This window comes from Cervus elaphus, chromosome 2, assembly GCF_910594005.1.
Source record: "Cervus elaphus chromosome 2, mCerEla1.1, whole genome shotgun sequence".
Classification (NCBI taxonomy): Eukaryota; Metazoa; Chordata; class Mammalia; order Artiodactyla; family Cervidae; genus Cervus; species Cervus elaphus.
Genome location: NC_057816.1, coordinates 4,842,698 through 4,867,527, shown reverse-complemented (window position 1 = coordinate 4,867,527; position 24,830 = coordinate 4,842,698). Strand labels below are relative to the sequence as shown.

The 24,830-nt window shown below is 43.4% G+C and overlaps 1 protein-coding gene and 1 pseudogene across 1 annotated transcript in view; one reads left to right on the top strand and one right to left on the bottom strand.

The window, feature by feature from the left end:
* Window positions 1–22,964, bottom strand: part of TESMIN (testis expressed metallothionein like protein) — a 40,209-nt gene extending 17,245 nt beyond the window's left edge. Inside the window, exons 1-6 of the mRNA XM_043919427.1 lie at window positions 22,894–22,964; window positions 21,833–22,348; window positions 15,666–15,824; window positions 13,330–13,450; window positions 11,358–11,434; window positions 8,560–8,654 (exon numbers count right to left, since the gene is read on the bottom strand). Coding sequence (XP_043775362.1) covers window positions 8,560–8,654; window positions 11,358–11,434; window positions 13,330–13,450; window positions 15,666–15,824; window positions 21,833–22,309 — 929 coding nt within the window. The 5' untranslated portion in view covers window positions 22,310–22,348; window positions 22,894–22,964. The remainder of the gene's footprint in view (window positions 1–8,559; window positions 8,655–11,357; window positions 11,435–13,329; window positions 13,451–15,665; window positions 15,825–21,832; window positions 22,349–22,893) is intronic.
* A 1,311-nt stretch (window positions 22,965–24,275) lies between these two features.
* On the top strand, window positions 24,276–24,529 carry LOC122704568 (annotated as a pseudogene).
* Window positions 24,530–24,830: the final 301 nt, after the last annotated feature.

Below are 24,830 nucleotides of genomic sequence, written 5' to 3'. Positions count from 1 at the left end.
CCCAGGAAACCATGCCTACAGCCCTCATTTGAGGTTTGTGGCCCCTCTCTTGGCTGTGAAACACCAGTGCATCATCTGTTAAAGATACTGTCCTCGAGGTAACAGACTGCTTCAGTGCTGGCAGATAGCAACATTCCCACCCTCTGTGGGTAGTCTTATTCTGTCACTTAACAAGAAAGTGACAATACTCTTCAAGAAAATACCCATGATGATCTGTGGTACGTTCAATTCCCGCAGGTACGTAGTATCCTAGAATTTTAGTTGTATGCTTGAAAAGACTTGAGATGATATATATTCTAAACTCATTCTTTGTTCATTGGCATCCTGGCAAATCCCTGGCTACCAACACTTTAAAACTTTGGAACAACAATAAAAACAAAAGTTTCAAATATATGACTTTGAGTTTCAAGGGTAAACAGCTAAGGAACTGAAAGTGGTGGCTCTAGCCAAGGGGGTTGAGTGTAGAGTGTCCCTTCCTCTCCCACAGCAAGATGACAGTAGATGATCTTTCTAGACATGGAAGCAAAGTTTGGAAAGCCTGAAAACAGAAGTCACTGAAGTGGTGGCTTCCAGGGAGAAGTCTGGAGAGTGGGGAGGGATGGGGATTATGATGGATTTCTCTCCATTGTAATCAGATATAGCTACTGATTTTTACTCATATGTATGCATCACTTTGATTTTTAAAAAATACAATAATGTGGTTTTCTCTTTATTAATGGCCAATTAGTAGTAATCTCTCTTAACATTTATCCAAGAGAGATTCCCAATAATGTAGGAGAAATGGAGTCCAAGAAAATTAGATTCCATTGCTTTGAACAAGACAGCTGCAGGGAGTAGAAATCTAACTGGTGCAGATGGCATGCTTGCTAGTGAAGCCACAGTGGTGAAGCCACCCCGACTGGCATCAGGGTGGTACCTGTGGCACACGGAGACCCAGAGTGGTGTTGCCACCAGCACAAGGGCACAGATCTCCCCGACAAGGCCCACTGGGCTGATATGCCCATTTCTAGCCTTTCCAAACAAAAGCAGTAATTCCTGGAGATAATTGGTTTCTCAGTGGTAGATTGACACCAACCAAACGATGATGCACTGTTCAGAGTGCCACGTGTTAATTTTTGGTGGAAATAACATCCCCTCCACTGCCTCTAATGTTCACAGCCTTTACTCAGGGCCCCCTGCTTCTCAGGATGCTGCTACTGAGGAAGCGAAGTCACTGGTGATGAGTGTGAATTTAGAGGTACAGAGGCACACAGGGAGGGCTACACAACCCCTGTACAAGGCACCCACACTTCTCTGGAGGAGGCGGCCCCCCGCAGCCCCCAGACACAGTGTCTCCCCTCCCGGGACAGCACCACAAACACTCTGAACCGCCTTCTCATTTGTTCCAATGCTGACCAAGTCCCCTTGTGATGATGAGATCTCTCTTTAGCACGTTAGTCACCGATTAATCTGGAAAGTTGCTTCTAGGCGAGAAGCTATTTCTTGGGTCTTTCCATTATGAGGTAATCAATAAGTAACCCTCCTTAGAGATATCTTATTTCCATGTCCTTAAGAGCTGCCTCACTCTGTCCCCAGGCATAGTGTACACTTTGCTCTAGGCTTGGGCAACCTAGCCACCGACCCAGCCAGCAGCGTGGCAGCCCTTGTCCACAGGAACCCCTTCATCCCCACTTCTGTCCACTCTAGTCTCTACCACCTCATCCTCCACTGCGTCAGAAGTTTCCATCTGGGCTGGCCCCTCTGGCTTGACAATGTCACATGGTCCAGGCCTTTCCCTCTGTTCTCTTTCCTCCTCACCCAGCTGCATTTTTAAGAGTTCCTGATCAGTAGTCTCAAGAGTCTTCTCCAACACCACAGTTCAAAAGCATCAATTTTTTGGTGCTCAGCTTTCCTCACAGTCCAACTCTCACATCCATACATGACCACTGGAAAAACCATAGTCTTGACCAGATGGATCTTTGTTGACAAAGTAATGTCTCTGCTTTTTAATATGCTATCTAGGTTGGTCATAACTTTCCTTCCAAGGAGTAAGCGTCTTTTAATTTCATGGCTGCAGTCACCATCTGCAGTGATTTTGGAGACCCCCCAAAAATAAAGTCCGACACTATTTCCACTGTTTCCCCATCTATTTGCCATGAAGTGATGGGACCAGATGCCATGATCTTAGTTTTCTGAATGTTGAGCTTTAAGCCAGCTTTTTCACTCTCCTCTTTCACTTTCATCAAGAGGCTTTTTAGTTCATCTTCACTTTCTGCCATAAGGGTGGTGTCATCTGCATATCTGAGGTTATTGATATTTCTCCCAGCAATCTTGATTCTAGCTTGTGCTTCTTCCAGCCCAGAGTTTCTCATGATATACTCTGCATGTAAGTTAAATAAGCAGGGTGACAATATACAGCCTTGACGTACTACTTTTCCTATTTGGAACCAGTCTGTTGTTCCATGTCCAGTTCAAACTGTTGCTTCCTGACCTGCATACAGGTTTCTCAAGAGGCAGGTCAGGTGGTCTGGTATTCCCATCTCTTTAAGAATTTTCCACAGTTTGTTGTGATCTACACAGTCAAAGGCTTTGACATAGTCAAATAAAGCAGAAATAGAAGTTTTTCTGGAACTCTCTTGCTTTTTCAATGATCCAGTGGATGTTGGCAATTTGACCTCTGGTTCCTCTGCCTTTTCTAAAACCAGCTTGAACATCTGGAAGTTCACAGTTCACGTATTGCTGAAGCCTGGCTTGGAAAATTTTGAGCATTACTTTACTAGCGTGTGAGATGAGTGCAATTGTGCAGTAGTTTGAGCATTCTTTGGGATTGCTTTTCTTAGGGATTGGAATGAAAACTGACCTTTTCCAGTCCTGTGGCCACTGCTGAGTTTCCCAAATTTGCTGGCATATTGAGTGCAGCACTTTCACAGCATCATCTTTCAGGATGTGAAATAGCTCAACTGGAATTCCATCACATCCACTAGCTTTGTTCGCAGTGATGCTTTCTAAAGCCCACTTGACTTCACATTCCAGCGACAGAACTGAACTGAACTGATCAGTAGTCTCATGGTGTGTCCAATGTTCAGAGAGGTATAGGACTTGCATTCACAGACTAAACCAACGACAACTCAGTATTCACATACAGTCAACCCTAGATTTTAACATTAACTTAAAAAATCAATTTGTTTGTTCAGTTTTGTTTTGTGAACTGAGTTTCACAGACTTCTGGATTTTAACCCACTTCTGCACCCCCACATCACTGTCCCATCAATGGAGCTCTCAGTGACTTCAGCAGGAGCTCTGCAATGGAAAAATCATGTGGAGATCGTGGTTAGGGTTGTTAGACATTGGCACAAGGCGGTATTCTCCCCTTCCATCACGTAACTTAAAGCTAGGCGGGCACTCAGGGCAGAAGCTGAGAGCAGACAGATCGCATGAATGAATCTCCATAGGACAGGTGGGGACGGGAGCTCAAGGGCATGGGGCCACCAGTCATGGTGACCAGTCCACCTCCTATTCCAGCCACACAGTCCACCCCAGCCTGGGATTCTGCTTCACAACCTGACCTACCACACCCCTGACGGGAGCTGGCATCCCTGGGGGAGAAATGTTCTGAGAAGAATTCAATATAGAGTAAACCAATTCATCCAGCTTTAAAAAACTAAGACGTGGAAATGTTACAGTTAATGCTCAACAAGGATGCCATGTTTAGCACTTGTCGGAGGGGCTGGAGAATGTAAACCAAAATCCAAGAAAATCACACCACTGGAGGCACAGGCAGAGTCTTTTACTAAGTTAGTTGGTCAAGATAATACCGAAAGATCCCAAGCAGGCTTATGCAGAAAGTGCTGTTTCTTGTCGCTCAGGTTGACAAGGAGCAGGAGGACATGGCTGTTGAGTCTTAACTGCAGCATATATGCTACTAGCTGTTCATGTTTGTCTGGACCCTGCTCCACTTACTGACTTCTAAACAACCTTATTTCTATTTAATAATGAAGGATTTGCGATTACTTACAATTTCAGACACTGGGATTTGGTACAGTTACATGGCTTTTTAGACTTTGTGTCCAATGAACTAAGAGTTACTCTATAAAGATTAAAAAAGAAAATGTATTCAGATCATTACTCTTCAAAAAGAGAATTAGCTAAGCAGCTGGTGTTTTTGAACAAAGACTGAAAATCTCAACACCAGAGAGTTATAGGTATCATTTATCAGTGCCAGGTCATAAGATGGAGCAGCATGCACATTCACGATGTGAGAAGCAAGCCTGGCCAGGTCCAGCTGCATGCCCAGGGACCCTATTGCTGCTCCCTCCCCAAGCCTGCACACCTAGTCTAGGGGAGCAGATGGCTGAACTCGAGGGCGCAGGCCCCAGGGAAAGTGAAAGTGAAAGTGAAAGCATTAGTCCCTCAGTCATGTCTGACTCTTCACAACCACATGAACTGTAGTCTGTCAGGCTCCTCTGTCCATGGGATTCTCCAGGCAAGGATACTGGAGTGGGTTGCCATGCTCGTCTCCGGGGGATCTTCCCAACCCAGAGACTGAACCTGTGTCTCTTATGTCTCCTGCACTGGCAGGCAGGCTCTTTACAACTATGACACACACAGTTTTGGGGAGCAGAGGAGGGAGAGATATTTCATATCACTGGGGCCTTGGACCTTCCCCAAGCTTCTTCCATTGATCTGTTTAAAACTCTATTGTGTGTGGCCCCCCACACCAAATAGATTTTTAATTTTGTATTTTTCAAATCAGTTTTGAATGTTATCATGTGGGTACTGGGGACTGCCCTCCTAACTGTTCCTTTGGGGATTAGCCCAGAAGCCATCTTCAGGGGCATCAGAAGGGGAGAGGTGAATGTGTGCTGGATACTGCTAAACTGCGGGCTAAGAAACGGACAAGCTCCCAAGTGCTGCTCAGAAGCACTGCTGCCTGGGGGACTTGGGATGTTGGCACTGTGCGGTGGTGGGTAGATCCTGGCGTGGAGGAGCAGCACTCATGCCCAAGCACCGGCTGTGATCGGGGCTGTCCCTCCTTGGGGCCCGCGGCCCTCGAGTTCAGCCTCCTGCTCCCCGAGACTGTGTGTACAGGCTTGGCCTCTAGCACTGGCCGCTTCTAAGACCACATCTTGGTCTTGGTCTGCTCGGGAGCTACGGCAGGGCTCCTGCAGAGCCGGGAGCCACCCTCTGCCTGTGTGCCGTGCCCTCACACATGCAGCTGTCTTCAGTCAGGGAGGGCAGTCTAACCTCGGCTCAGGCCCCCCGCCCCCATGCTCTGGAAGCTTCGCTCATCAGGCCCCCGCCTCTCTTCTCACTGTCTGTTTCCGTTTCAGGAGCCCTGCCCTCTCCCATTGGAAACCGGAAACGGTCACCGACTCCTGGCTGAGTTACTGTGTTGCTTCTGCTGGAGATGGCTCCCATTTTTCAGATCATGCCGCCACACTATGTTGTTGAATCTTCACTAACTTATCCTTCATCTAGTCTGGTTTCCCCTTCACAGAGAGGAGAGTGGCAGCCTTCTATGCTCATGTGTGCCTGCGGGTGGCAGATCCGGCTACACTGCCCCTGGTCCCCCAGCCCGGATCAGAAGTGGGCTGCTCAGAGGAGGGGGACATGGGCACCCATGTCACCACTCTTGCCCTCAGCCTTGCCTCTAAAATGGGGCGTGGTGTGGCCTGGCACTACCTGTCCAGAGGAACCAAAACTCTTCCCTTTAAAAATGGGGTAGGGGCCCAGGGAGACACTCCAGTGGTGACCTACCATAATTATGGAAGGAGAAAGTGCAATTCAATGAGTATCTATGGTGTAGGAAGGAGCCAACAGGCACTGACTGTGAGATCGCTTTGTGGCTAGACTGTCATAAGCGCTTCAGGGGAATACCAAAATACATATATACACATATATTTTAATTTACACTGCCTGTTCTAGAGGAATAATTTGGGGCATGAGCTATATATACTTGAAAAACTAGAGAACAAAAGATATTATATAATCAACTATCAAATTATATGATATAGATTATAAATGATATAAAATTCGAGGACAGTTTAATAGAGATGAAAAAACAAAACTACTCCTGAGAGAAGTAGAACTTGACATTGACTTTCGAGGGTGTGAAGTTTTTTTGTTATTTATCAAAAGGATGTTTCAGTTGAAATAACAGCATAAGCAAAGATACCACATCAGGGATGAGCAAACAGTGCCTGAAGGGACAGTAAAGGGACAAGTTCATTGCAGTGGATTAAACTGGAAAAAATTTCCATGGCTCTAATATTAATAATATTTGACTACTCTTCTATGCCAACCTGAAAATTAAAGGACTAGAGGAGATCTGGACAACTCTGCCTCAGAAAAGCATTATAAATAAACTAACACCATGAGATATGACCTCATCTTTAAGAAAAAATTTCCAGAGAAGCAGACTCTTGAATTTTATAATGTTCATTATGTTACCAAAAATAAAGACATCAAGGACATATCAGAATTCACAGTAAATGTCTGATTGATAATTTGATTATTAAAGCCATGCAGAGTTACAGGACATGAATTTTTATTCATATGATAAACTACTTAATAAGTCAGCCAGTTTACCACCTGTATCTCAAGAATAGTGACGGGGTGAACCCATATGGACTGCTTGCTGTAAGGCCCAAGCTGGCCTGCATCTCAGTCATCTATCTCAGAACGTTTAAACCATATGGGCTGACAGAATGTCCTTTCTCACCTTTGAAGAATGTTTTCACACCTTTGAAGACACCTTTGTTTGACCTTGTTGTCTAGTGAAAGTTAAAAAAAAAAAAAGCCTAACAAAGCATCTAAAGAGGTCTAGCAAATTAGTCATGGTTGGGAACTCATACAGAATGAAACAGCCTGCAAACGGTTTTCTGACAGCTCCCTCGCCACAAATTAACAAGTTGGTAGAGATTCCAGTATGCCATCAGTACTGTGGATATAGAGATAATAATCATCTGGCTGATTCAGTGGCATGACATCAAATCAAGTAATTATTTGCAGCAAAAAAATACAAAAACAAAGCTCATGTTGTTCCTGGCAAACCTTCCTGGCACATAATTTATAATAGAAAAATATTTTATGGCCTGCGTAATTACTTCACAATAGAGAAAACCTTGTAGAGACTAGGAAGAAGGCAGGGGGAGGGTGGGAGTAAGGGGAAATGCACTGAATGAGCATTTCCTCATTGCCGCTCCTCTGTGGAGAAGTATAAAACCTGCAACACAGAGAAATTTCAAACGGCACTCTAACTCTGAGAGCACACATGAAATAAAATATTAGAAGCGCCGACTGCCCTTGGGTGTGGTAGACATGCTAATGCACGTTGTGTGCAATACTATGGGCTGGATGCTCCCAGATTACAAGCAAGGTAAAGTACGTATCCTTAGGATCTGAAAATCCTGGGTCATATGGTGTAACCAAAGATGTAATACCATCAGCAAATCTAGAAGTTGCTCACAGAGTTGTTTGGTCCACAAACATTATGAGTCATGACTACAGAACCAGTTACAACAGCAACCAGTGATCCATCATGCCAAGATAGTGAAGCCAGGAGAATGGCTCCCATAGCCTTAGTCAGTCAAATTAAATGAGAGTCAACACCTGAGGTGGCACAGAATTACAAACAGCTCCACGACCAGCTGCTAAGACTGAAGCAGCAAATCACATGAACAACTGACATTCTTGGGCGACGATGCAGAGGTATGTGTTAACTGAATCCCACCAGGTCACCAGAACGCCACTAAGTGGCTCACCTAAGCATCTCACTCTCCTCACCCTCATCAAGGTCACAGCGAAGACGTGCCTGAAGGCAGACACTTCAGGAGGCTGGGGGCACTAGAGACCAGAATACATTTCCTAAATTGCTGGCCTGATTTCTTTCAGGCCCTCAAATGTACTTTTTCATTAGGCTGTGTGCCCCAACATCTGGAGGCAGGAAGAGATGACCCCTCCATAACCAACTAGATGGCTCCATGAACAAAGGGGGCTGCTCTATTCACTGACAGCACGTGAGTGTGAACTCAAGAAAGTTTCAACCCACTTGGTTAGTTTAATTAGTTACAATTACAGACATGATTTTAAAATGGCAAGACAAGGTCCCAGACAAGTGCAGCCATGTCCACCTGCAGATCATGTGCCTCGGACCCTGCCACTGAACGTGAGCAAAGGCAGCGGGCAGAGGCTGCCGTAAAGGCACGGAGACTGCGGTCAGCGTTAAGTGACTGCCACACCATTACCTGTGTTGATGACAGCAAAACAGAAAGAGAGCAGCCACTTTTAAACCAATGTGCTCTCAAGACAGCTAGGACCGGCAGCAAGCCTCTGAAACACTGACACTAGACGCTGGGTAGAGAGCGGGAGTAAATGAAGGTTACAGACAGCCTTTCAAGCAACCGCAAACCAGATACTCACAGCAACACCGGCAGTGCGCTGCTGAACGTAAAAATCCTATTTTAGAAGTCATGAAGGTTTGCAGGTAAAGCTAGTTTTAAAACTCAGAAGAAAATCACAAATGTACCCAAGAGCCTCTTAAACTCTTACATTAAAGTGACAATTGCTTTTAATTCTTACCCAGCCAAAGTTATTTTTGGTGGTGGTCCTGGAAGAGTTGATCCTGAGGGGAAAGCAGACCCGTTGAGTGCAGATGGTAAGGCCCCACTGTCAAGCTGTGTCAAGTCAAAGGCAAGCATAATTTGAATTAGTATACATTTTAAAAGTTTATTATACCTCCCCGCCCAGGTACAGACAAAAATGATTTTCTTCTGGAGATTTATACCACGATCCCTTTACAGCAACATCCAGGCATTGTTATCACCATGGTTCTGCTAACACCTGAGCAGGTTCCAGCCAAGGGTTTCATTAGAAGTGACAGGAGTCCAGCCCCAATCACCTCACCCACCAGACCACAGGACGCCCTGGGGTGAGAAAGCCTGACTGTGGGCAAAGCCTGAAACAGGCCAAGGATTCAGGGCCAAGGCATCTACAAGCTGACAAGCAGTTCACATAGCTGTGAGCTGGTTGCCCAGTGTTATTGCAACAGACATCTTTCTTTTTCACTTTTATGAGCTACAAATTTGGAAATAAATTCAATAACATATTTATATAAACTAAACATGTTCTTTAGTTATTATGTTCTTAGTATAACACATTTGAAATCTCATTGGCAACCATTACTTTTTCATCTAATCATAAAAATTTTGTAATCAATTTTAGCATATTAAAAACCAGTATCCTAATCTTTGCATTATCCATGTCCTTTGCTTTCTTGGTTCTCATGTTCTTTTATTGTATATTATCCATTCACATGGCTTATAGGGAAAGGAAAGGGTAGCAAAATCAACACTGACCTTTATTTTCTTAAAAGAAGCTTGAAGAAATTTTAACTGTTGAATAAGTTTAGATTTTGAAATTATTTGTGTATATCACAAACATCCTATCCTTGTCCCTTCCTCCCTGAAAACTTGACATTTTAAAACAAGCTTTATGTAAGAAACACAGTTTTGGAATTTCCTGGTAGTCCGGTGGTTAGGACTCTGTACTTTCACTGCTGAAGACCTGGGTCTGATTCCTGGTCAGGGAACTTCCCTGGTGCCTCAGACGGTAGAGCATCTGCCTACAATGTGGGAGACCCGAGTTCGATCTGTAGGTTGGGAAGATCCCCTGGAGAAGGAAATGGCAACCCACTCCAGTACTCTTGCCTGGAAAATCCCATGGACGGAGGAACCTGGTAGGCTACAGTCCATGGGGTCGCAAAGAGTCAGTCATGACTGAGCGACTTCACTTTCGGGTAACTAAAATCCCACAAGCCACTCAATGAAGCCAAAAAATAAAAAAAAAAATAAAAAAGAAGCAGCCTGATCTTGGGAAAACACAGTTTATCTATCTTCCTTTTCTCTCTTCTGCTTCTTTCATCACTGTGTGTAATCATTCCCTGGTGGGGCCTGAAGATACTGAGAAACCACCCAGGGTCCAACTCCTTCATGACAACTCCCCCACCACAGCCTCACAGGGGAGTCACTGCCAGGACCACCCTCGTGGGTCCTGGGGGAGTTGGGAGGCTCTGCCTCCCTCTCCCCCGCTTTGCCAGAGGGAAGTGTTCGCCAGTGACTGCAACTGTTCCCTTACAGGCACCCAGACGCCCAGTCATTGGGCCCACATCTCGTGGCAGTCCACGAGGAGGAGACTGCTCTGGACTTTTGCCTTCTTTTGAGGAAATGATTTCACAGTTCTTGAAGTTGAGACAATTCTCTGAATAAACCAGATATAATTTCTCTCCTTCTCTCTTGTTTGGCCCCGAAGTAAAGCAGAGAAAAAGAGAGGTCTTTTGCGCCGAGCCCACACTGTGCGTGCTCTTCCGCGTGCAGCCACAAGGCTCACCCCTTCCTCTCTCTCGAGACTGCTCAAGGGTCACCGTCTCAGTGGCGCTGACATGGCCACCTTGCTTAAGCTCGCCACCTGCCTTCCTCCTCCCCAGGCGCCCACCTCCAGTGCCCCTCCTCTGCTCTCCTAGCAGGGTAGAGTATAATTTATTTATTGATTAGGTTTGCTCATTGTCTGTCTCCCACACTGAAATGTAAGCTGCGGGAGGGCAGAGCCACTTGTTCTGCTTTGATTTGTTTTGGGGGATTCACTTAATATTGGCTCACTGATGTAACCCAAGTGCTCAGGCATGCTGCCCTATTGAAGGCCACCCTCTACAAAGGCCTGACACATGTTAGCTTTGCTCCAGCCCTCAGTCCACAGATATAACCAAGAATTGCAAGATCTCTGCTCTATGGAGCGTGTATTCCTGTGGGCGGATATAGGCAAACAAACAAACTGAAGAACACAAGACAGGGACAGTGTTGTGCAGAGAATCAAACAGATGGTCCAGTGGCCGTCTACACTGGGGACGTACGGAAGGTTCTTCTGGAGAGGGGACATCTTACATCAACACTTAAGGAAAAGAGTACATTCGTCTTATATTTAATCTATGCACATTATGGTGTAATCATAAAAGCATTTTAAACTAAAGAGCATTTTCCTGATGTGGAGGAAGGTGGAAAATATATTCTAGACCAAGTGAGGGGTACATGCTGATGGGTGTCAGGACCACAAAGGACACATTCAGCAAATGGGGCAGAACCAGGGTCCAAAGGCCATAGGGATGGCCAGGTCGTCTCACAGAGCTGGCAGAGAAGGGGGTCTTAGACTCACTCTGCTACTCCCAGTGCCTGACATGGGGTGAAGGTGTTGGATACTCGGTTTAACCACTGACTGTAAAACAGAGGATAAATATACTTTCTGAGTAATTCAAACTTCAGCAATCAAAATTTCAAGAGACAATAATACCCTATTGTATGTTTTTTTTTATTAAAGCAATAACTCACTTGTTGTGTAATGAGATTTAATTTTGCTGGTACTGGCAAAAATCTTCCTACTAAAGTAGTCATGGGTTTAGGGACATCTGTAAGGAAGACAATTACAATTAATTGATTGTATATATTGTTCCTTTTCCACTTGCACATGGAAGAAAGTACAAAAATGATAAGGTATCATGAGTTTAACATGTGCAAAGTCATTTATACTTCTCTTGATCCTATTCATGTTTTCTATAAAACCTTTCTGGTCACTGTTTTCAGCTTGGGTTTTTTTGTTTGTTTGTTTTTACTTATTACACCTTTTTTCTTTCTCATAATGCTACTTAACTTGAGCTTTCAGGGATGTTATGCTATGAAATGTCAGTGCCCAGGTCACGGTGCCCTCAAGTGCTGCAGCACTCACCGGGGAGGCACTAGATGCGTCACATTTCCAAAGGAAGCAACAGCACCATCTGTAGGATGACACATGAACTACTTGCAATTCATGTGTCTTCTTCCTCAGGTACTAACTTGCTGTTGCTGCTGCTAACTCAATAGGGTGTAAACACTCATTAGGATTTACATTGGGATTATGTAAATAGTCATAGGGTGTAAAAACTCATAGTTTGCTCATTGGGAGCAAACTACTTAAGACTGGAACCGATACCTATTTCTTTGGTCTAAGAGTGACATGAAGAACACCCGTGAGACTACGGTCCCTGTGAAATTCCATGTTTGAATTGGAGTGACAGGAGAAGTCTCCTGATTGCCCACCTGCTGAAGGCTTATGCCTCCTTTGAGTGGTGTTTCCTTGAGATTTACGTAACTGAATGCATCTATTTCATGGTGATATTTAATGTGTACACAGCGACAAAGGAAACTAGGCTGGGGGCTGAGCAGTTATGATGATATGCAAGGAAACAGATGAGGAGAACATTATGTAAATCTTCCTTCTGGAGATGATCTAAGGCATTAGGATTTTGTCGTGTTCCAGAAGGAAGGGAATTGGGAAAGAAGCCTTCTCTGCCTGTGTAGAGGGTCAGAGCTGCCTCTGACCCACGGGGACTGGAGCCAGAAAGCCCACGGCTGGTGTGCAGCAGAGTGCCCCTGGAGGCGCATTGCATCATAGAAAAGTGAATGACTTGGAGGCATGCTGCCTGTCCCTGGGTAAGGAGACTCTCAGGAGTCACATTCCGTCTTTTTGCCCTGGGCTCCAAAGGCTCACTGAAATGGCATCAGGACTTAACATTGACTTAAATTATGACAAGGTCAATGAATCATATTGTAATGAAATACTCTGGTTAATTCAAGCTTTAGGGTAACACAATTATCTACATAGTACACAGAGATGCCCAGTTTTATGTACATAGTACACAGAGATGCCCAGTTCTCGAGTGTGTCTAACTTTTGTAAACACAACCTTAAAACTATGTCATTTGACCTTCCTTTAATCATCCATAAGTCATTTGATGGTAATCAAGTAGTTATATATTATTTATTATTATTGCACCAGTTTAAAGAAGTTTCTAAATAAACCAGTGGCAGATAAGTCAGCATTTGATAGTTATTTCAGAACTCATGATGATTAAAGCAGAGTGGTGGTTCTCATTGACTGCATGGAAACATTTACATTAAAATGTATATAATTTTTGCCACATCTGAACTGTCAACCCACTGCCTAATCTGGGAAAGTTTGTTTCAACCCAGGTACCTCTGGCCACACCACTCATGGGTACGAGTTGTTGCCTGTTAGGATCACAAAGCTCTACAGCTAGCAGAAGGAGAGGACAGCTATCTAAGAATTTGAGATAGTCAAAACAACATACATAAATTAACCTATAAAGATATATTTTTCTAGTCTTAACTCACTAATATGGGCTGCAGGGGTTGCCAAATTGCCTAACTGCCTATTTCACTTTCACTTTATATACAAAGCCAAACATATTCACTTACCAACTTCCATGTGACATATGACATATTTTTCTATTAATTTACTTTGTACCTGACTGTAGATAATTATTTTGGTCTTGATGCTGAGGAACCAAATGAAGTGCTTTTAGTTCTCTTGTGCCAGAACTGTCTATACACAGCATTTGTGTACCCCCTTTCAACTGACATATCACCTAAAATGAAAAATAATGATCAGGTTTCATTTTTAAAAAGATATCCAGTAATATGAACCTAAGTAAACCTAAATCTGAGACCACAGTCTTAATCCACAATTTGTTTTAATGGAAAATGGTTAACTATAGATATATTCTCGCTTTTTTACTCTACAATAACATGCTCTCTGGAGGGACCACAGGGCCAAAAAATCCCTGGGGAAGTGTTTTGTGAGATGTGTTCAGTGTGTTAACAGAAGTTCCTACTCAAGCCTTTCTCTACAGGCATAGGCTTAGGGTAGGGAACAGGTGAGTATGAGCCAGAGCTTCTGTTACCTGTCCACCGTCTTCAGGAATGGGGAGAGTGTGCTGATTTGCCCAACCTGGCCCCACTGAAATCCAGTTAACTATATGAAGGGCTTTGTCCCCCTGACTCCATCTCTGTAGCTGGTCAACTACTTAGAATAATCTTTAAATTTATGACAGTTGTTCTCTCCTGCCACATGCACATGTTATTATTTACCATCTACTGTGTTTTTAAGATACCCATTTATTTCATTTCCTACAAGTACAGTTTAGGAAGTTTAATCCAAGTTCTGGAAAATTCCAAGAAGCCATGTCAATCTTTCTGGGCCTGACCAGCACCCTGAGATCATCTAGTTGGATTCTGACCATATATAAATCCTCAGCAAGCCTGGTGAGTCAGCCAGTCCACCACACTAGTCAAGCCGAGCATGGACTCAGCCCTCCCTGGGTGCAGCCTGTCCATGACAATGTAGCATGAACATGAAGGTAAGAGAAGTCACTGTTTCTGACTGCACATAGCTTCTAATTCTGATGTTAAAACCACAAATACCTAGAGAAGCTATGGTTTCTGTTGTTAGGTTGCCTTCAGGTTTCCTAGACAGGAAAACCCAAATAAGCGTAAAGGATCAATGTCGCCAAAACAACACACATACAACCTATATTAATGAGGTGCTGATCACCAGCTCACACCTTCATATCATCCTGACACTGGATAAGAGGCCAGCATTCATGTTCCATTGGAATTTTATTTGTATTTAGAGGATAATTATAGCCACACACGCACAGGGGCATAGGCTTTGGCTGAGTGGACTGTCCAGGCCTCTGCCTATTGCACAATTCTGGACTCCTGAAGGACACAATCCTGTCCCTCCTGTGAGCATTCTAACATTACTCAGGAGTCCGGTGTAATTGGAAGAGTTCTCATCCTGTTCACCTGATCTAAGTGTCCCAGAAAAGTTCTGCCCATTCTCAAGTATTTTCCAGTTAAAGTACACACCTTAGGTTTAAGGTCTCCTTTCTTGGAATAGAGAGCTGATGGTGGGGACAGCAATTGGTTCTTTGGACATTTTGCCAAATAAATGCTTGGGGCTGGATTCCCTGGTTTCCCTCCCTTTCTGGTCCTCAACACACCACTTACAAGCAGACTACGAAACATCTCTGTTTTCTGATCCATAAAATGTAGATAAAAATAATGTCTACCCTACAGAGTTTGTGTGTATTAGTAGCTCAGTCGTGTCTGACTCTTTGTGACTCCATGGACTGTATCCTGCCAGGCTCCTCTGTCCATGGGATTCTCCAGGCAAGAGTACTGGAGTGGGTTGCTGTTTCCTTCTCCAGGGGCTCTTCCCAACCCAAGGATCGAACCCAGATCTCCTGCATTTGCAGGCAGACTCTTTACTGTCTGAGCCACCAGGGCAGATTTGATAGATTAAATAAAATGACAAACATGCAAACCTATCACATAAAGCACAAATGTTACTGATTCCTGTCTTACTTGAGTGTTAGTTGGTAGGAGGGATTTGGAGGCAGGCAGGCAGGGAGAGCAGCTTCTGCCCTGCAGCCACAGAACCGCAGCTGCCCCCTCCCACCAGCATGCCAAACCACACAGGTGAGCAGCTGCTCCTTTCCTGGGCCAACCCTGGGTCTGCCTGGACTGAGGTGACTTATGGCTTCTCTCTTTAATGAGTACAGCAGTGTCCTAATCTTTGATTTACTAAGATCGAGTAGAAATGAGAAACTTAGATGTGAAAGAAACATTAGAAAGACTCTAATTATATACCTCTTTTCATAGATAAGACAACCAAAAATGCTGACTCAACAAGTAAACAGAATGCAGAACAATGACTGAAAATATTTTACTGTTGACTTAGTAATGATAAGGGTCATTTAACACAATGTTAGTCAGACACATTTTCTTTGGCATAATTACCATTGGGTTAGACTCTTTCTTATGAGAGCAGCCAGAGGCATCCTCTGCTCCTTGAGATGATGGGAACTTGCAACATGACTCCTGGGCCAGAGGATGCTGAAAAGTTGCTTCCTCCAGACTGTTACTTGTGATAGAACCACCTGCTTCCTTGATTTCAACCTAAAAAAGTAAACGTGATCTTAGAAACCACATTGTGGACACTACACTTTACAGTTGCATAATATAGAAAATTCTTTGTAGAAGTTACATTTTTAAAGTAAAGAACATCCTTATGCTTAGTGTCCTCTCTTCCCCACTATTAATTTGTCCTCTGGGGCGACAAGTCATCTGACCATCCTAGCTGGGGATCGAGAACATCCAGAGGATCAGGACCATCTGCCCATGAGGTGTGGGGATGTGACTTCCATGTAACCCTCTTGCTGTTTGAAAAACATGGTGTGGGTAATTTGAGAAGATTCTGTGATTGGTCAGCTCCCCCCTTGAGCTTCTTGACAACCCCCTACTACAAAAGAGCTGGCTGCCTCCTGGGACCTTCCTTAAAATTGCCTAAAATGCTTCTCCTTAATCATCGTTCTCAGAGCACGCTCATTAAGTTGTATTAATGTTAAAGTCTGTTTTGCTTTTTCCTCAAGAAGCCAGAAGTCTTTGCTGATGTTTTAGTGATATTTATATTTTAACTTGGAGCTTTCCAGGTGGTGTTAGTGGTAAAGAATCCTCTTGCCAATGCAGGAGACTTAAGACATGTGGGTTTCCCTGAGTCAGGAAGATCCCCTGGAGGAGGGCATGGCAACCCATTCCAGTATTCTTGCCTGGAGAATCCTATGGAGAGGGGAGCCTGGCGGGCTACATACAGTCCATGGGGTAGCAAAGCGACTTAGCACACATGCATATTGTAACTTACAATGTATTTATAGAAATGTTTACAATTAAATAGTAGAGCTTCCCTCACTGAATGGTAGAACAATAATTAACATGAAAACAGGGAGGGTAGAGAGTAATTGCCAGCTTTATTTTTTAAGCTATCCTCTGCAACAACTCAGCGATACACCAGCAAAAAAGTACCAAAACTAGGGAGAAACACCAATGCTGTCATTGAAAAATCAATGGAATTTAAAAAACTAAGTAGTCTCGATGCTTTTAAAAAACGACCAATTAAAGTGTTTCAAAATTATAATTATATATATATACTATAATATATATATAGTCAACTAGCCAACCTCAACTAGCAAACTTCTATATATAATATATAATACACTATAGATATAATATATATAATTATAAATATATTATTATATATGATATTATATATAATAATATATTATAATAACAACATATAATATATAATAATAATACTGTGATATATATTATAATAACACATATAAATATAGCATAAATAAATATATAATATATTATATTATATATCAATATTATATCAATTATTATATAATATATTAGCTATATTAATAATTATATTATTATATATTATAGTTATTATATATTATATATTATATATTATATATGATTATATATACTACATAATACATAATATATTATGTAATAGTTATATTGTATATTATATATTTATACATTTACATATTATATAATTGTATTATTTATAATATATTATATACAATTATATCAACTATTGATACAATATATTCTATTATATAATTATAGTAATATTACTATAGTTATATATTAATATATGTTATATATATTATATATAACATATAATATATATAATATTTATAATTATATATGTCCATAGTGTATTATATATATTATATACATATTATATATAGAAGTTTGCTAGTTGAAATCAGCTAGTTGACTACATACATACTATATATATTATAGTAAATATATACATATATAATAAATTTATATATATACTATAGATATAATATATAATTATAGTATATATCTATATATTATATTATTATATATTATAGACTATTATTATGCTATATATTATTATATATAATATTTATAATTATAATTATATATTATATCTATAGTGTATCATATATATTATATATATTATATATAGAAGTTTGCTAGTTGAAGTCAGCTAGTTGACTATATATATAATGTATATTGTAGTAAATATATTATATACATATATATTTATATATATACTATAGATATAATATATATAATTATATATTTATATCACATTGTTATAGTATATATTAAATTATCAATTATATTATATACAATAATATATAATAAAATGTAATATACAGTATACATTAATTATATATAATATATATAAATAATATATATTATTTATTATAAATTATAGTATATAATATATAATATAAATATATATACCAAATATAATATAGATAATAAATATAAAACACATAAATATATAATATATAATAAAATGTAATATATATTATATATTATATTAATATATATTGTTATATTAATATATTATATATTTTTAAGTGCTTCTTTTTAAAATGTGATAATGTAAGGAGATCAGGAAATAGCAGTCAACCCAGAATTTACATGGTCTCTCCCCCTCCTTAACCTCCATCTGCACAGACTGCCTGTTAGGACAGGTGAATTTTCCCAAAGGCCAGGAGGCAGATCATAAAGTCCTTCAAAGAAGATGGTGATTCTAAGGTAACATTCTGAAGACCTTCTGTAAAATCACAACAGAGACAGCTATCTTTCAAAGTGTGGGGATTGACTCAGACTTGAAGATCATCTGACTTAGAATCTGGGACCCAAACAATTAATTATTTTCATGGACTGGTAAATCCCTTAACACAGTAGACTAGTATCTAGGTATAAATCTTTTTAAAGATATAGGAAAGTTTAGCAATATTTCAAGTTAAAACTTTTTTTAGACATTTCAAATTTTACAGAAATGTAGAATTTTTCAATTTTCTTCTGCTTTCTGCTTTGGAGAATTTGTCATGTGCATGTCATCAAAGTTTAGATTTTGGTTTTTAGGGAAGAATAATTTTATTTTTTAAATTTATCAAAGTTTAGATTTAACTTATCTTCCTGTAATTAACAGATATTTATACAGTAAATACATCAGTTCCTCAACCTCATGCAACTGATACCTGGACTACTTATAGTATAGTAAAACCCTACTTTTACAAAATAAACAGAGGTCAATATGTGAAAATGAATTTCTAGGAAGGAAATTAGCAACTGACCCTGAATATTTACTGAAAAATAATTCCATTCTGTTTAAATGATAAACATGTTTGTGCTAAATCTTTTTCATTTTATTAATAAATTTGGAAACTGTCAAAATAGAATCATGTGACTCAGATGGTAAAGAATCTGCCTTCAATGTGGGAGACCTGGGTTTGATCCCTGGTTTGGGAAGATACCCTGGAGAAGGGCATGGCAACCCACTCCAGTATTTTTGCCTGGAGAATCCCATGGACAGAGGAGCCTGGTGGGCTACAGTCCACAGGATCACAAAGAGTCAGACATGACTGAGCGACTAACACTTGGAATTTGTCAATAAAATTTAAAAAAAAAACAACAAGAAATATCATCCAAGTAGTCCCTCCTTTATTTTGCTGAAGTTGAATTACATTAAAAGAGAATTTGCTATTTTAATTTCCCTTCCCGTTTCCCTATTCTTTCCCTTCCTGTCCCTATTTTCCCTTCCCGTTCTGGTGAACACCGAGTCCACTCGGCACAGGAAGGGAACTGTGCTTGGACGAATAGGCGAAAGGTGCTGGGGCACAAGTTTGGCCTGGTAGCAAGATGGAATGTCCCACACTTCAAGCCATCTGAAAAAGACTCTGAGAAAGACCTCTGTGCTGACTGAAGTCTGGAGGAACAAGGTGTGCTCCCTGGTTTCTCCAGGCCTCAGCCTCTCTTCCCCAGCTTTCCTGTGCACTAAGGAGCAGGGATTACACTAAAAGAAAACCAGAAAACAGGAATCTAAGCTCCTGCTGCTATGGTTTATGATATACAAACAAAGTCAGGTTCCAGCCATCTTAATACCAACTCAAAAATGTTCCACACAGGTTTAATTTATAACTTACTAAAATTAGTTAGTGGTTGAGTAATCTAATTTTCCAAACTAGATCCTTTTGGGGGGCCAGTACACATTTCCTTGGAAATCCTTTTCTTCCTTTAAAAATTGACTTTTTACTTTCAACAAAAACAGAAAAGGGGAATTCCCTGGTGGTCCAGTGGTTAGGACTCTGTGCTTTCACTACCCAAAGCACAGGTTCAAAATAAATAAATAAATAAGGACAAAGCAGAAAATTACCAGTGGTTATTCACAGCAAAATAGGGTAGCTGGCTGACAATTAGCATGAATTCATGTAGACTCCGATTTATATTACATACACTTGAGGAACAGCTACTTACTAGCAGAGGGAAGCTCTAACATGGTGATTTCACGGCTCACCAAACACAGGTACTAACTGTAAGTCCTACCTAGCAGCGAGTTCTAGCTGTGGAAAATTCTTAAAGAGATGGGAATACCAAGCCACTTTTCCTGCCTCCTGAGAAATCTGTATGCAGGTCAAGAAGCAACAGAACTGGACATGGAACAAAAGACTGGTTCCAAATTGGGAAAGGAGTATGTCAAGGCTGTGTATTGTTACCCTGCTTATTTAACTTATATGATGTATCATTCGAGATGCACATGAAGCACAAGCTGGGACCAAGACTGCCAGGAGAACTATCAATAACCTCAGACACAGATTCACCACCCTTATGGCAGAAAGTGAAGAAGAACTAAAGAGTCTCTTGATGAAAGTGAAAGAGGAGAGTGAAAAAGTTGGCTTAAAGCTCAACATTCAGAAAGCTAAGATCATGGCATTCAGTCCCATCACTTCAAGGCAAATAGATGGGGAAACAATGGAAACAGTGAGAGACTTTTTGGCTCCAAAATCACTGCAGATGGTGACTGCAGTCATGAAATTAAAAGACACTTGCTCCTTGGAAGAAAAGCTATGATCAACCTAGACAGCATATTAAAAAGCAAAGACATTACCTTGCCAACAAAGGTCCGTCTAGTCAAAACTATGGTTTTTCCAGTAGTCATGTATAGATGTGAGAGTTGGACTATAAAGAAAGCTCAGCACCGAAGAAGTGATGGTTTTGCACTGTGGTGTTGGAGAAGACTCTTGAGAGTCCCTTGGACAGCAAGGTGATCAGCCAGCAACCAGTTCATCCTAAAGGAAATCAGTCCTGAATATTCATTGGAAGGACTGATGCTGAAGCTGAAACTCCAATACTTTGGCCACCTGATTTGAAGAACTGACTCACTGAAAAAGACCCTGATGCTGGGAAAGATTGAAGACCAGAGGAGAAGGGGATGACAGCAGATGAGATGGTTGGATGACATCACCAACTCGATGGACATGAGTTTGAGCAAGCTCTAGGAGTTGGTGACGGACAGGGAAGCCTGGCGTGCTGCAGTTCATGGGGTTGCAAAGAGCCGGACGTGACTGAGCGACTGCTCTGAGCTATGAATTACAACCCTTATAAATCTAAAGGGGAAAATATGTAAAAGGCCAGTGCATGAAAACTCATACTGCACTTGTTTTCACAGACACTAGGGCTTCTTTCCTACAGCTGCTTTTAAAACGTTCTAGGGACTTCTCTGGTGATCCAGTGGTTAGGACTCCCATTTCCATAGCAAGGGGCACAATTTGATCCCTGCCTTCAGAGCTAAAAAAAAAAAAAAAAAAAAATTCTAGTTGTTTCCCTCTTTTGTTTTTAATCCCTGCTGGGTTAGGCCATATATTTTTTGTTTTTTAAATATTTATTTGGCTATGCACGAGTTCTTAGTTGATGCACGTGGGATCTTCGATCTTCCTTGCGGCATGTGGGATCTTGGGATCTTTAGTTGTGGCATGTGGGATCTAGTTCCTTGGCCAACGATTGAACCAAGGTCCCCTGGATTGGGAGTGTGAAGTCTTAGCCACTGGACCACCAGGGAAGTCCCTGAGTCAGGCCAGATCTGACCTGGGGATGAAGGACCTAATTCACCATCAGGGAGGATGCCTGGCTGGCTAATACATCTCGCTTTAGCAAGGGATGCGCCTTGTTGGGAATGGTGAGTCCAATAACGATGCTACTGACAGGAAAAATTGAGGTAAAAGCCGAAAGTCCTCCCTCTCTACTGGAGAAGGGGAGCAGGAGGAGTTGCGCGATGTGGATCTTACTGGAATCACGCGGACACCGGGGTGGGCAGCTCCCTCCCTGGCCCAGGCGCCCAGGGGCACGACGGCAGAGCTCCTGTGCGGGGTGAGCAGGGAGGACAGGAAGTGGACGTTGTAGGCCTGCGGCTGCGGGGCGGCAGGAAGAACGGCGTCTTCCAGGGGGTTGAGCTCCGGGAGGTTCGGGTACTCCCCCAGGAGTCCTTCGTCTTCGTTCTCGTCCACCAGCAGCTCCACTTTGACCTTGCTCTGGCAGTCCCCGCCGAGCGCGGGGTTGAACGCGTGCAGCAGGGACTCTTTGGGATCCGCAGGGCCCAGGTACGCGTCCTTGAAGACGTGAAAATCGTCTTCCTCGTGCTTTACCGCCACGGCAGTTTTCAGGGGAAGGTTTTCGGGAACAAACTGACTCTCGGCGCTGAAGAGGTCTGTCACCATCTCGTCTTCGGGGCTGGACATGCTGCCCAGCAGAGGGGCGTCTTCCATGGCCACTGGGGGCGCCGAGGCCCGGGCATCGCCCTGCACCTGCAACGACGCGGCCCGGTCAGCGGCGGCCCCCAAAGGGCCCTGCAGCCATTCCGAGGGGCCCGCGGCTCCTGGGATCTGATCCGGTCGCCCGCCACTCCCAGGGTCTGGTCTGGGGGTACCCCCGCCCCCAGGATCTGACCGGGGGCCCCGACGCCCCCAAGATCTGGTCCAGAGGGCCCGCCGCTCCCAGGGGCTGACAAGGAAAGGGTCTTGCGGAATGACAGGGGAAGGGTCCCGCCGTTCCCGAGGGGCCGACGGGGTCGGGGGCCGCCGCTCCCAGGGACTGGCCTGGGGGTCCCAACGTCCCTGGCGAGGACGACCGGAGAAGGGCTCCCTGCTGGCTCGACGGGCTGACAGGAGCAGTGTCCCGCCGCTCCCAGAGGAATGACGGAGGCAGGGTCCTGCGGTTCTCCGAGGGGCTGACTTGGAGGTCCCGCCGTCCCTGACAGGGACGAAAGGAGAAGGGGGGTCCCTCCGCCCCCTCGAGGCTGACTAGGGGCCCACGGTCCCCCGGAGTGTCAGGCGCTGGAGAGACTACGCACCTGGGCCCGCTGGCGTTGTCAGAGCACCTAGCGCAAATGTGGGGGCGGAGCGGGGACAAGCCGTTGGGTTGGCCGTTGGGAGGAGGCGGGGCCAGGCAGGGGGCGGGGCTCGCGGCGGTGGGCGTGGCCATGACAGGGCACGTGGCATAGGTGGGGCGGGGTGAGAGGGTGGGACGTGTTGGGGGTGAGGTGTTAAGGCGGGGAGCAGAAGTGAGCGGGGCCCGGAATAATTGATGCTTTTGAACTGTGGTGTTGGAGAAGACTCTTGAGAGTCCCTTGGACTGCAAGGAGATCCAACCAGTCCATCCTAAAGGAGGTCAGTCCTGGGTGTTCATTGGAAGGACTGACGCTGAAGCTGAAGCTCCAATCCTTTGGCCACCTCATGCCAAGAGTTGACTCATTGGAAAAGACCCTGATGCTGGGAGGGATTGGGGGCAGGAGGAGAAGGGGATGACAGAGGATGAGATGGCTGGATGGCATCACCCACTCGATGGGCATGAGTTTGAGTAAACTCTGGGAGTTGGTGATGGACAGGGAGGCCTGGCATGCTGCAATTCATGGGGTCGCAGAGTCAGACACGACTGAAAGACTGAACTGAACTATGGAAGGGCACGTGGAGGGCTGGAGGGGAATGTTGGGCTGGGGCCCAGGACCTGCCAGTTGAGGTGGACAGGGAGGGACACTCCCGGGGCCAGCAGCTCTAGGCTCAGGTGGGGGAACTGAGGCCAGTCCGAGGCAGTGACTTCAGACCCCCAGACTTCACCACATACTTTTCCGCCCGGCCATAGAAGACCGCAAGTGGGTGGAAGGCCAGGGGTCCACACAGGCAGGTAGGTTCCCAACCCAGCGTGCACTTGAGGTCCATGGTGCTGGAGCTCCAGATGAAGACTAGGCATCCCCCGTTGACATAAGCAACCCAACACTGCTGACGTTCTGGGGGAGAGGGAGGCGGTCAAGACCTAGAACTAACAAAGACAACCACACTAACACAGCGCAAACTTAGGGTGGGTGGTGAGCTAAATACGCCCTCTTCATCAAGAAACGAGGTGGGGGTGGGTGGGATATGTGGAGAGAGTAACATGGAAACATACACGACCATATGTAAAATAGCCAATGGGAATTTGCGGTAGGACTCAGGGAACTCAAACCCGGGCTGGGTAACCACCTGGAGAGGTGGGATAGCGAGGGATGTTCAAGTGGGAGGGGACGTGGGTAAATCTGTGGCTGATTGATGTTGATGTCTGGCAGAATTGTGCTTTACACAATACTGTAAAGCAATTATCCTTCAATTATAAATAAATTTATTTTTTCAGGACTCTGCAAGGGTACTCGACGAGGAATTGCTAGAGGCCAGCAGTTATAGTTGCCGCCCTTTTGTGTTCAACCTCAGGATGTTTCCCTTGGCCAAAAACGCACTAAGTCGTCTCAGGGTTCAAAGCATTCAGCCAGCAGTGGCAAGGCAGATCCACCAGAAGCGGGCACCTGGTTTCCATGACAAGTACGGCAATATGCTGTATTAGCTAGTGGAGCCACTTTCTGTGTTGCTTTATGGGTATATATGGCAACACAAATTGGAATAGAGTGGAACCCATCACCTGTTGGCAGAGTTGCCCCAGAGGAATGGAGAGAACAGTAGTCATCCTAGCTGGTTTAACACTGAATTGTTTCAAAATCAACTCATAATTAATGCCAAGTAAAAGTACTATGTACCCATTAAAATACGGCATGTTGAAGAAATAACGTATACTCGAAACCTTAAAAAAAAGTGAATAAATTTAAAAATAATAATAATTTTTAAAAGGTGAAAGCTTGTCCTTTAGGCCTCAGTTCTAAATCAGCACCCTTCAAAAGCCAGGTATTCGCACCGTACATACACACACACACACGTCTAGGAACCCTTAAGATCTTTGGAGAGGTTCTCTTGGTTCTTGACTTCC